Here is a 13,554-nt window from a genome sequence, read left to right as displayed (position 1 = left end):
GATGGCTGAGACTGTAGTACACACTTGTTTTGTTTGTATTTCTAATAAAAAAGAATTAAAAATGTCTTCCCAAGTGTGTGGCGACAGTAAGTGGTACAGAAGTTTGTGTTTGTGTGTTTCTTCGATTGATAAATCTGTTTGGAAAAGATTAAATACATTCAAATTAGAGCCTACTGATGTGGAACCTTAAGGACTGTATTGTGGCAATAAGTTACCAGTAACAGGTTATTTGATGCTAGCCTGGAGTACCAGAATAGGATGACGTATGGGACACTTTATGTTGTTGAGAAAGGTAAAACATTGCTGGGTATGGCATTATATTCCAATCATCCTGAACAAGTTTAGCTTACTGTAGAAAAAGGATTGGTAAATTGGTTTCTCATGGTATTTGCCGATAAAGTAGGTTGCCTAAAAAAGTTCCAACATTGCATAGTGTTAAAGGAACAAGCACAACCAATGGTGCACGAAGTACAAAATGTTTCATTGGCTTTACACAAACCACTAAGAATGGAGCTGAATCGGTCATGTGAAAATGAAGTGATTGAACCTATTGAGTCTTCGAAGTGGTTGAGTCCAATTCTTTTAGCAAAGAAGGCCAATGAGAAGATCCACATGTGTGTAGATCTTCAAGATCTAAATGCTAGTATCTGGGTGGATAGGCACCCTTTTCCGCATAGTAATGAAATGTTGATGAGAGTGAGAGGTGCCAAATGCTTAACTACCTTGGACTTGTCAAGCACATATCATCAGATTCGACTGCAACCTGAAACTCAACTTCTCACTTCATATGTAACACCAGAGGGAGCATATCGCTTTATCTATATGCCATTTGGGCTAGCATCTGCTTCCTCTATTGAAGGGTTTGTCCAATGTTATGGTTTCTCAGAACATTGTATTGGTGTGGGAAGCAGACAAGCAACAATATTAAGCAGTATTAGGAAAGGTTTTGGAAAAGATGGAACGAGCAGGACTTTCTCTGGAAATTGAAAAATGTAAAGTTGAAGTCGAAGATTTAGAATATTTAGGTCACCCATTGTCTTATGAGAAAATGAAATGAAAACTCAGTTTGGAGGAAGCCATACAAAAAACACCTTATCGAACAGATAAGGATCAACTTCGGTCCTTCTTAGGACTGATGGAGTATTACTCCAAGTTTGATGATCAATTTACTGAAAAAGTTCACAAGTTGCGTGCATTAGTGAAAAAAGGTGTGAAATTTCAGTGGAGTGCTTCCTTTCAGCATGTGTTTGATGTTGTGAAACAGGCGAATGTTGAAGAGGTGGTGCTGTAGCCTTCTGATCCTAATGATGACACCATTGTGGTGACTGATGCAAGCAAGTGTGGTTTGGGAGCAGTTTTGGTGAAAGTGAGTGAAGGACAGGAGAGGGTGGTCGCTTTTGCTTTCCACACTCTAAAGGAAGTTGAGAATACTTATTAAGGCATTGAGAAGAGGACAGCTGGCATGCTGGTGGTGTGTGCAACATTTCAGAACCTTTGAGTGGTTAACACAGTTTGAATTGTGCACTGATCACAGGCTGTTGATAGACTTGTTCTCTACCAAGAGTGCAGGTAAAGCTAATAGAATTGCCAAATGGTTTTACCGTCTTCAAGAATACACAATTTCAATTAAGTAGGTCACTGGTTCTAAAAACATCAAAGTGGACTGTCTATCACACTTACCGTTAAACAATGATGCTTGTGATGAAGAAAAATCAGTGGTGGCAGAAGTATGTGTAGAGGTTCCTTTAGTGAAAAGGAATACAATGTTGGAAGATGAAGAGTTATAAAAACTAATAGAAATATTAGAGTACAGAAAGATGTTTAGAAAAAATGGAAGGGAATATTCTTGAATTCAAGAATGTCTGGAATGAACTGTTTGTGTGAATAGAATTGTCAGAAGAACTGGGAGGTTTGTAGTTCCAACCAATTTACAACAGAAATTGTTGATTTTGTTGCACGATGGGCATGGTGGAATGTCAGCCATGAAAAGGAAAGCCTATCTGGATTTTTGGTAGCCAGGAATGGACAAACATTGAGATATTTGCTCGCAATTGTGTGCTGTGCACTTGTAACAACAAGTCTCATGTATGGTTGGAAACCACTATTGTAGCTGCAGCATTTTCTTAGCGAGCATGGGAAAGAGTGGCTACAGATATTTGTGGGTAATTCGACTGTCTGGGTTAGAATGGTTGACATGCCATGGTAATGGTGGATTATTATTCTAAGGGGCCTTAAGTGGAGTTTGAATGTGATTTCTTTTTGTGAAAACATATTCAGAGGAGAAGGTTGTCCATGGATAATTGTCTCTGACAATGGTCTACAGTTTGTTTCTGAGGCATCTGAATAATTTCTTAATAAAAAATTATAGGACAGCATTATATCATCCCCAGGAGAATGGTCTGGTTGAACGGTTTAACTGGGACTCGGGAGAGACTATTCAGTTGGGAGTAAGTGGGGGGTTTTGTTGGCGATAATAAGAGAAGAACATGTTAAGGAAGTATAGAACTTCACCCCCATTCTGTCACTGGGAAAGCCCCATTTGTGTTAATGTACAGAACAGTACCATGAAAAGGAGTGGCATCAGCTTAGATTGAAAGAGTGGACGTACAAAAGATTGATATGAGTACTCTATATGTTAAGAGTGAAGAAGTATCAAGATCGTTATGCATTGAGGCATAATGCTAAAGTGAGGAGAAATAACAGAAAAGCTGAAAAAGGGGGATGGGTGAGAGTAAGTGGAATTCCAAAGAAAGGGCTTAGAAACGGTCAAATCCTAAGGAAGTGGTTGATGAAGAGGGGAACATGATGAAATTGATTAAACTGCCTGATAGAAAAGGGTGGAATCTGAGAAAAGTGACTGCGCAGTGAGACAGAAAGTCGGACATGGAATGGTGACTGTGGAAGTGAGAAAAAAGGAATGGACAAAGTCAATTGTAGAAGGGATGAGTGTGTTAAAAGTATTAAAAGAAGACCTAAGAGATTGGAGGAGTTTGTGTGTGGATAATGGCACTACATACTTATCTCTTGATTTTTGCAACTGTATTGTATTTGCTTTAAACTGGCAATATGCAACATTTGACTTGTATTTTTTGGGGTTCATGTGTCTTGAGTGTTGTATAAAGTTAAAGGGTATTCCTTTTAATTTGTATTATGTAAAAGGGGGAATGTGTTATGTAGTATTCTAGTCCCCCAGGCTTCTCTTAGAGGTTTGGTACTTGGGAGTTCTAGATGGCATTTAGGAGCCAGAGTTGGTGAGGCCTGCCAGGGGTCGTTCTCCATACTCAATATAGACATTTCAAAACCTCCTGCTGGTGTCATTACTCTCTAAAAGTTAACTCTTTCGAATATTCATGCAATTGGACCTGATGCAAAGCTGATTCTGAATCCAGGATCAAGCAAATATGATACGTCAGTTGCCACTTCACATATATAGTTAAAAGTGTGTACCTATCCATCACTTGGTAAGTTAAACAAAGGATGCAACAACACCAGGCTCCTGGAAAGTTGTCCTCTTTATTCAGTAAGCACCTCAGCCACACCCAGGAAACTGTCAGAACCTATCCAAATGCACACAGAGGCAACTGAACATGAATGCAGAAATTATGGAGCTGATTGACCTCATGCTGAATAGAAAAAACAAGACGGAGATACCAACCAAAAAGGAGCTACCATACCATTTTTAACATGAGAAAATGTACCTATGTATCAACGTTGTTTGACACTTTGAGGGAAGTTGGTAGATGCTGGCACAGCTGTGGATTTTGTCGCTAACAGCATTTCAGTCCATGTAAGTGTAGCTTTGTTTCAGGTCATGGCTTACACTTATTTTGACTGGTTTTGTTTCACAGGGGCGTGTGTGTGATACTGAGGAGCTGCGGCAACAGTGGAGGAGAGTGAGATTGTGGTGTGGTGCTCAGTAGAGATGGTATGCATGGTGCCAATGTTAACCTTCCTAGTACTGGTGGAAGATTTTAGGCTTTCAGGGCATCATACAATGTTTTGAAAATATGAAGCCTGATATCCAATGAATGGATCATGCGTTTTTATTTTCATACAGGGAGGTACACACATCACATTACTGGTCGTCAGAACCTGTGATAGTGCGCTTTTCCCCCTAAAAATGAAACACCATACTTTAAAAGAAAGAAGAAGCTCTGGTGTTTGTCACTGATTAATATTTCTGGGTTTGGCTGCCATTAATTGATGTTTGTGGTACTTTAGGGTGTTTTTTGGAAGACAGAGGGGCTGGTGGATAATTAGATTATGAGAAGCACATCGATTATAGGTTAGAAGCAATATTAACTCATAAGGTATCGCTCTGCACAGAAAGAAATGTGGTAAGAAGATGTCACATTAGGTGAAAAAGAAGTGAATCAGAATGACTTCAGATTTGAATAATAGTACACTGTTGTGGGGAATCACCTTTTTAGAAATATCAGCGTGAGTGTAGAAAACATTTAGGACTATAAATCATCAACTTGGTGTAAAACCCTTTTAGTTGCAAAATCACTGTTAGGCACTAAGTAAATATATTGTGGCACCACACAAAAGAAAAATCATATCTATGTGCCAAATCAGATTCATGTGCAAAATCTACCTTACTGCAACTTCAACATGAGTGTGAGCACACTTTTAGGAGTAGAATTGTGCCTCCACTCAAGTTCCTTGATGATTTACTTCATAATCAAAATAAAGCAAAGACAAGTTCTCCTTGGGAAAGAGGGATACTGTGCCTGCTATATTTTAGCTCACAGTTGGATTTCAATACTCAGCTGGTCTGATCCAAAAATTGAATGACAGTGTTCCAAACGTTGGCAGAAGGGGTCCGACCAAAGTAAATCAGTGGCTGAAAGAGGATCACTCAAGGCAGCTGTCTCTAGCAAAGCCTAAAAGGGATTAGTGTGGATGTTTAAAATTTTCAGCACTCCGATATCTTCCTTCTGGACAGGATTTCCCTCTTGATTGTTCTATTCATGATGGACGCCATCTGTTCTCAAATCCCTTTGTTCATGTTAAGTTGCTTTTGTTTATATTTGAATGAAAGGTGCTCCCAGAATAAAAGTGGAAACTTTCCAGGAGGTTGGATTGTTACATCCTTTTCCTATTTCACACTGGTGATGAGTGAGCTTCAGTGTGATGTGCCTCAACAAGTCAAGAAAGATATTAGTGACCCTTTGAGCAAAAAGGAAAGTATAAGTAGAGTGCCTTAGGAAACTGGTGAGAGGATGGTTCCTTATGGAGTATAAAAGGTACTGTTGTGTGCTACAAGACGATCCTGTAATTCCTTTACAAAATTAATAAAGTATCTACTACGAGACATGCCGCTTCAATGGTGTTTCCTGTGTGAGCCAGACAGTGGAGGAGGTGCGAGAAGAGAACAGCGCAATGGTTGAGCAACAATGATCCGTAAAGTCCCTGCATTCCAATGATAGTACTAAAGAAAGGAAGACTTGTTTCTGGCAGTGGAACTCACACAAGAAACAGAATTCCAGAAGACAGAGCTCATACCTGCCGGGCACGCGGATGCAGGGATAGAAGATGAGCTGTGATTGAGGGAAGGAATTGTGCTTTTTGAGTTTGTCAGAAAGAAGAAGGATGAACACTTTGGAAAAGCTTTTAAGGGAACAGCTTCTAGTCATCGTTAGTCACTGCAGTAGCCTACCAGGAAAGGACTTACAGACAGGCCTTCCAAGGGTATCTCACAAGGAAAAAGCAAGTGAACTTGTAAAATATACTCAGATACAGTGACAGGCACACCTTTGTAGTGGGAACAAAATGGGCTTATGCCTGTTTACCGATCAGTTACACAGTGATAGCCACATCTTTTCTGTTATATTTGAATACAGTTTTGTATGGTTCGTTTTTTCAGTTTTTGTACTGTATTTATTCCCTGGAATGGTTATGTCCTATGTTGGGCATTCTGGGACTGTTTTAAATTGACTGCATTAAATTAACCAAGTTCGATGCAGAATTTTTCATTTTTAGTTCACAAAAAGAAATATAAGTTGCTCAGGTCTATTTAACTAAACTAAAGTCAACTTTGTTGCATTATGCCATTTACATCTTTACATATTTACATTACATCTCTTCAGAAGTCTGAATTGTGCACTACTGTATGACAACACCGCTAGAAAATCTACAGGGCCTAAAATTGCAATACAATAAGGAAAGAATCAGACTCCTCCTCTTCTGATTCCCTAGAACTCACTAGACATTGTATTTCGTGAGAAGCCCTACTTAATGGCGCTAGTACTCAGAAGCAGACAAAGCCAGCATCAGGGGGTTGGACAAACGATACTATTATGAGTTACCTGTATTGCAGTGTTAATGTATTAAGTAATTACAAAGAGTGTCAGGGGCCAAAGGAAATACACATAATGTGTAAACAGACAACAATTAACAACTGCAGAAATTAGGGCCAATCTCTGCTCATATAGGCAACTCAGTTTAAAGTGGTGTCAGTGGGTTGTATCAAGTCCAACAATGAAAGCATAAATGAACAGACCACAAACATGATTGAATGGGGCACCAGCTCATTAAGGTTCTAGCTCCACACTTTATCAACCACATAAATCCCTAAAATGGATCGTCCCAGCAAAAGAACACTGAATTCAGAACAGAGACCTCCACTCACAACACAGTTGGCAGGACATAACCTTCCGATCCTTACAAAATCCATAAGGATCTAACTGCAGTTAAAAAAAGTCACCAGGAAAAATCGCACTTAAAACAGGTAGTGGAGAACAGCTGAATTAACTTTAACCTGCACTGGGAATTAAACTATGGCTGTTACAACCAGTGTTAAAGCAGTCCTTTATAAGACAAGAAGAAACGAAGACGGAAATACCACACAGAAAGACTGTACAGAGCATCCTCTGAATAATGTGACTATGACAACAGGATGTATGAAATCGAGTCTGTGCATTAAGTTAATGCTGCTGAGCGACTCTCCAACTCCTTTGGAGAATCTCATTTAAAAAAATATATGTTTGCGTGTTAGTAAAAATCTGGTTGATGTAAATCACTCTGTAAACATGAGTAACTAATCTCTGTAGCAAGACTAGTTTTGCCTCACTGATAAAGTTGTTCAGAATGAAAGGGGGCTCCAATTACATGTGGTGAAATTCAAATTCAAAACACTTAGACAGTCATGTAAGCCAACACAACAAATATCCTTCACATTTATTTTATTAGTAAAGCAAGTGGATTATGCTGTAGCAGAAATGTGAGTAACATTTCTTACACAGAAATTCACAAAACCTAGCACTACCACAACATTCAATTGTTTTATTTTTCATTAATATGTTTGCAAGAGACATTCACCACTCACAAAATATTAAAATATTTGTTTGGTGGAACCATGCTTTATTCACGTAACCTTCCAAAGGCTGTAACGAATCATCTTCTGGCAACACCTGAAGACTAGTTGGAGTCATGGTTTATTATTTAAGCACAATTTTGACATATAAAGTGTGTGAGACAGTGAGATTTAAGCCTGGAGCAGGGTCTCAAATATGTTATTCCATGTCCTCACTTACAGCTATGAGTATGTAGAAAAAATACCTAGGAGGTCAGCAGCTTTCAGACTTTTTTCCCCAAATGAAAATGTCTTACTTTCAATGCATTCAAAACATCTGCAACCTATTCAACATATTCAAGAGGACTCAAAATTATATTAAAAAATCTCTTAATGGCAAAATGACCTTTAAATGTAGGTACCATCTTACCTGTAAGTTGTATTTGGAACATATACATCCCTTGCAGGAAACTCCAAGATTTCCCGCGTTGGTCTCACTCTAGTATCAGGATAAACCTTAACCTGCAGTAACTCAGGAGTTAGGCAGTAGCTGGGATTTTCAGGGCACGGAGAAATATCCAACTTCAACTGGGCTAAATGAAAGAAACAACATGCGAATTGCCTGTGTATCTATCCTCTTTTTTTCTTTAAAGACATCGTCCCACGCAAACATGCATGCACGTGTGCAAACAATTTCTTTTAAAATATATACCACTACTAAGATACTGGAAGGGACCATGGACTTTGTGACTTCAAGACAAAAATTACAGAAGCAAAGTTTCTTTGTAACGTTATGATATGTTGAAGTGACTAGCAACATTATTTTGACACGTAGCAAGTTTTGCTTTACTGTTTATTACATATTATCACACCATTCTCATTTTCTCTTTCCACTTTCAATATCTGTATTATCACTTCTCTGAAGAAAAAGATATAAGTCTTTAGATGTCAACACAAACATATGCAGATAGACCTGCAACACATATGCCAAACAAAAAGCAAAACAGTACTAACAGCTTCAAGGACATCAATAACTAAACTTATATTAGGAAGGCATGAGTGGGTGAGATGTGTCACTGCTGGAGTTCAGTACAATGGGGCAGGAATCCACTGGCATATTACTAAGTATTCTGTACCATAAAACTCACTTGAAAATCACACGACTAGCTCAGTCTTTAAATTTATCATTAGGCTTAGAGATTACACCCAGTAAGTAGATGATAGATAGCTGTATCCTAATGAGAATTCGCATTCCAGAGAAATAAATTAAACAAAAAGTAATCTGAAATGCCAGCTTTTCCCTTTGTGTAGGTGATACTTTGTGCCACCTGCTTAGGAAGAACTTTTAGGCTTCCTTTTGGCAGGAGGCACTGCTATGTTACCACTCCATTGTAATAATTCACTACAGTAAAGTAGTAATGTCAAAACCGCTTATAATTTTGTACCAGAAGAGAGATAATAAAGTTTCAGTCATATCAATGTATTACAAGCTTGCAAAAAGGCAGGATTTAAAAATACTTCTTTACTTATTGTCACTGTGACAGTTCTGTGATAAGTTGTACCATTACCATGTTTACTCTTCACAACAACCTAACATAAGCAGTATATGATAGAGTATAGAAAAAGCAATGTTTCATTTACTTTCGAAAACAGCGCAAAGAAAGGATGCCTTAATGATTTCTCAATTCATCGTGCAGCGAAATTATCGGATGTGCATTTAGACTTTACTAAATCTCCAACTGAAACTCTAATAAACCGCTCATACACAAAATAATATAAAAATGACTGCCACACCTTTGTGTGTACAGAATCGGATATGTTACTCCCAATTTCTAATCCAAATATTACCCGTGCACCCTCTGATATGCTCATGACAATATTGTTCCCAGGGACAAGTTTGCTCTACTATTCCAAGTATCAGTGCTTGATGACCACAAAAATCAGAATTTGCGCAGTAAATCCCTTGTTACAGGCCCTTTTGTAAGTGCAGTTCATCAGATATTTATTGATAAAAACCTAAGCGAATGAAATGAATGTGGATCACAGAATTCCTGCATGTTCTAAATGGTGTCTCGAGTTGGCAGTGGTTTGCACCCTATACAAGTTGGGACCCTCACTCTAGTCAGGGTAAGGTAGACACACAGCTAAGATAACCCCTGCACACCCTCTTTGGTTACTTGGCACGAGCAGTCTGGCTTATCTCAGAGGCAATGTGTGAAACAAACACACACACACACCTGCACACACACACACACATATATACACCCACACACCAGTTTAGTACAATAGCCAATATTTACCGGAGTAAAACAAGACCAAAACAACAAAAATACAATATACACAAGTAAAGATACAAATTTTCAAAGGCTAAGGAGGTCATTATGACCCTGGTGAGAAAGACCGCTCCGCCGGCGGTCGCGGTAACTACCGCCAACAGGCTGGCAGTCCAGACTGTCATATATTGAAGCACATAAGAAACAGCCCATTTACTCACCACCATCTTGGTAGCGCCGCCGACGATGGCGAAGGCCATCTTCAGCCCGGCAGAAAGGCCCATACCCACCCATCATATAATGAAATACCACACCGCCATCAGTTCCGGGATGGGAACCACTGCCACACAAAGCTTGGCGGAAACGACCCATATAAAGGGAAACACTCACTGGAGGCACACAGAACACGCCGACATGGAGCGAGAGTTAGAAATAATGCCAGTGCTTCCCCTTGGCATATTTCTCCAGGACCGGGACCACCGACGAAGACGGTAAGTACTGCAGCCTAGGACACATGGGAGGAAAGGGTACAATTACACCCGCCCTGCCTCCCCCCATGGATGGCTTTCAAAATGGTTGCCTGACCTACAGAGATATTTCTCAGGTCAATAGCCGCCTCAATGAGGGCAGCAGGGCTGACTGGGGTAGGAGAAGAGGTGCCTGGGGCGAAGGAGACGCCCACCCTCCTGGGTGAGTGGGCACGGGCAACTCGGTGGGGAGCTACTGGGAGGGCGGTGATGGTATGGGGGGCGGCGGAAGAAGGCAAAGAATTGGTGGGCCCAGTAGGGCCTGCCACCACCAGGGAGCTGCCATCGGAGGTCATTACCTCCAGTGGTAGTTGCCTCACCCATGGTACTCCCCTCGCTCTCCAAGCCACTGGTACCCTTGGCGTTGGTGGACTTTGCCTTCTGGGTACCACGGGCTGTAGCATCCCCAGTCGTCCGTGCCTCAGCTCCCTCACCAGTTGATGCTAAAGGACACAAGAGCACTGGGGAGAAGAAAGAAGTATGTAAATTCAAGGAAAAATATACATGTTGGGACACATACACTCCCACCCATCTCAGGCACTAACCCTTGGCAGACACAATATATGATATGAATGTGCCCCTGACTCGTAGGCATGACCCCATAGTACACTAAATTACCATCCTGCCCCTCTACTCTGCTACACTTTGCAATGAGAAACAATGAGAGACAATGCCAAGACAACAAATGTGCAAATCCATGATGCTACATTAAAAACAATAGCCCTAACAGGGGACCCCTCACAGGCCTACATTCCCAGCCATATCTACCTAAGGACACTATCTCACAGACGTAGAGGGCGGCAGGACTACAGGGACACACCTGTCTCTGGGCCTGGCACTACAATGCACCTAACTACACTCATCATAGAAGCATCACAACAGTGTTGGTACTCACCCCCTTGTGTCTGTTGTGCTGCCTTCAAGCACCCATCCAAATCTTTCAGATAGGCCACTACCAGAATGCCAGCCATTGGGGGGGTGATCAGAGTCCAACGGGCATTCCTCCCTCTTTGGGAGGCCGTCCTCCGCTGGGCCTCTCCAGTCTTCCGGGCCCAGCGCCTCAGGTCCTCCCACCGCTTCCTGCAGTGGGTGCTCCGCCGGTTGTAGACCCCCAGGGTCCGCACTTCCTTGGTGATGGCTTGCCACAATCCTTTCTGCTGATGGGCCCTGACCTGCATGGGATACACAGAGTAAAGAAACAGATGTCAGTGTGGGTGCCCCATACACATATGCCATGCCAGTTCAACCTGGCATAGCCCATGGAGACATACATATAGACAATAGCCAAGCAAAAAACTGCCAGACACACTACGGGTAAGCACTCATACAGCCAACAAAAATGCCTACAAGCATCTGCCACATTCAAGGAGGACAAATAGCAACTCACCTGGGCATCTGGTCGCCCATACAGGTTTGCATACAGGGGTAGGACCCCGTCCACCAGCTTCTTCAGCTCCTCCGTGATGAAGGCCGGGGCCCGTTCCTATGTAGCACGTGCCATCTCAAGGACCAGATTCAGGACACAGCAGCACACAGAGTGGAGTTCTTCCCTACTCGAAGTACAGGAGTCAAGTGGCAAGGGCATGGCAAAATGGCGGTATATACCGCAACGGTATGCACCGTCACTGCTGGCGGTGATCATGATTGGCCCTGCTTCCTATTTGACAACAATGTTATCCGATGATCAGGTGCAAGGTGGTGAACACCGCCTACCACCATGACTTCTAACGCCAGCGGAATGAGGTCACTTCCTACACTACCCTATCTGTAGGGCAGAGGACTGCCATTTTGCATCTACCACGCCTTTATAGTCTAGCCAGGGTCCTAGTCCATGTCTCCATTCCCTCTCCCCTTCGTCGAGTACTGTTATGATTATTGGTCCTCCTCATAGAATCAGGCTGTGCCTACACTGTGATGCAATAAAACATACACACCTCACCACACATTACCCGGACAGGATTACCACATTCTTTGTGTCTGTGTGAGAGACAATTGTGTTGCATGTACAACATGACTAGTGGAACCATGTTATGGAAGTGTATGTCCCAACTCAATGTGTCTCTCTTCCTCCCCCATAGGTACAGACCTAAGTAGCGAGGAAGGGCCCCATTTGTTTACAGATCCCTGGTAGATCTGGCCACCATGGAGGAACGTCACATCATCGTCAATTACTACCTGAATCGAGCCACAATCCTGGATCTCTGTGCACAAATGGAGCCTGTTCTGATGACAGCTTATAGGAATCCCCATGCCACACCTACAACTGTGCAGGTACTATATGTGCTACATTTTTTTGCCACAGGTTCATTTCAAGTGACAGTGGGCATGGCAGGCGGTGTATCTCAGCCAATGTTCAGCCACATCCTGTCTAATTTTTTTTAACTAATTTGTGCAACACCTGCAAAAATATGCCCAGTTTCCCCAAAGGGTTGATCTCACCACCATCAAATCAGGATTCCATGCTTTTGTAAATAGCCCCCATGTGATAGGTGCCATTGATGGTACCCACAGAGCCCTCATACCCCTAAGAGTAAATGAACAGGTGTTCAGAAATCGTAAAAACTTTCACTCCATGAATGTCCAATTGGCGTGTGCTGCTGATCAGTCCATTTCTCATGTCAATGCAAGGTTCCCAGGATCAGTCCATGATTCCCTTGTCCTGAGAAACAGCAGTGTGCCACACATAATGGGACAACCACAGGGGGACAGAGCTTGGTTCATAGGTGAGTGTGTATGACACTGTAATAGTTACATACCTGACAGGGTGGTAGGATGCAAATAGAAAGTGTGTGTTTTAACGCTCTTTCACCCACGTTTCTAGGGGATTCGGGCTACCCAAACATGCAATGGCTCCTGAAACCTGTGAGAAATCCCAGGACAGATGCAGACATCCATTGTAATGAGGCACATGGTCGCACCAGGATGGTGAATGAGCAGACCCTAGGACTCCTGAAGGCAAGATTTAGTTGCCTGCATCTCTCTGGAGGATCCCTGTGCTATGTCCCTGACAAGGTGTGTCAGATAGTGGTGGCCTGCTGCATGCTGCACAACTTGGCTGTGAGGAAAGCTATCCCACTTATGGGAGAGGAGAATGCTGTCCAACCACCCCTGCCACCTCTGAGGATGGATGAGAGTAATGGAGAAGAAGAGGGGGAAAACATCAACTCCAGAACCCAGCTAATCCAGCTATACTTCCAGTGACTCTCAGGTACATTTTCTATTATGCAAATGGGTTTACTGCATTGTTTCAGGGTGACTTATGTACTACGTGCTATGGTGTCCTTTACCAGTGATGTGGCAACCTTATGAATGAAGAGACAGATGTGTGTTACAGCAATGGAATGTACAGTGTGACATACTTCACACACTACAGTCTGTTAGTCCCTCTCCTGCAATAAATGCTGCATTATGATGAACACTGGCTAATACATACACGTTAACATTTGATTGCTTATAT

The 13,554-nt window shown here is 42.0% G+C and overlaps 1 protein-coding gene across 10 annotated transcripts in view; it reads right to left on the bottom strand.

Moving 5' to 3' along the window:
• The window catches only part of DOCK7 (dedicator of cytokinesis 7), a 1,022,674-nt gene that overhangs the window by 620,865 nt on the left and 388,255 nt on the right, over positions 1 to 13,554 (bottom strand). For all 10 annotated transcript variants that reach the window (XM_069232530.1, XM_069232531.1, XM_069232532.1 and 7 more), the window contains one exon: positions 7,728 to 7,890. In XM_069232530.1, the coding sequence (XP_069088631.1) occupies positions 7,728 to 7,890 (163 nt within the window). The remainder of the gene's footprint in view (positions 1 to 7,727; positions 7,891 to 13,554) is intronic.

The sequence above is a fragment of the Pleurodeles waltl genome, chromosome 4_2 (genome assembly GCF_031143425.1).
Source record: "Pleurodeles waltl isolate 20211129_DDA chromosome 4_2, aPleWal1.hap1.20221129, whole genome shotgun sequence".
Taxonomy (NCBI): domain Eukaryota; kingdom Metazoa; phylum Chordata; class Amphibia; order Caudata; family Salamandridae; genus Pleurodeles; species Pleurodeles waltl.
The sequence above is the reverse complement of the archived record's forward strand: the minus strand, read 5'-3'. Positions and strand labels throughout refer to the sequence as shown.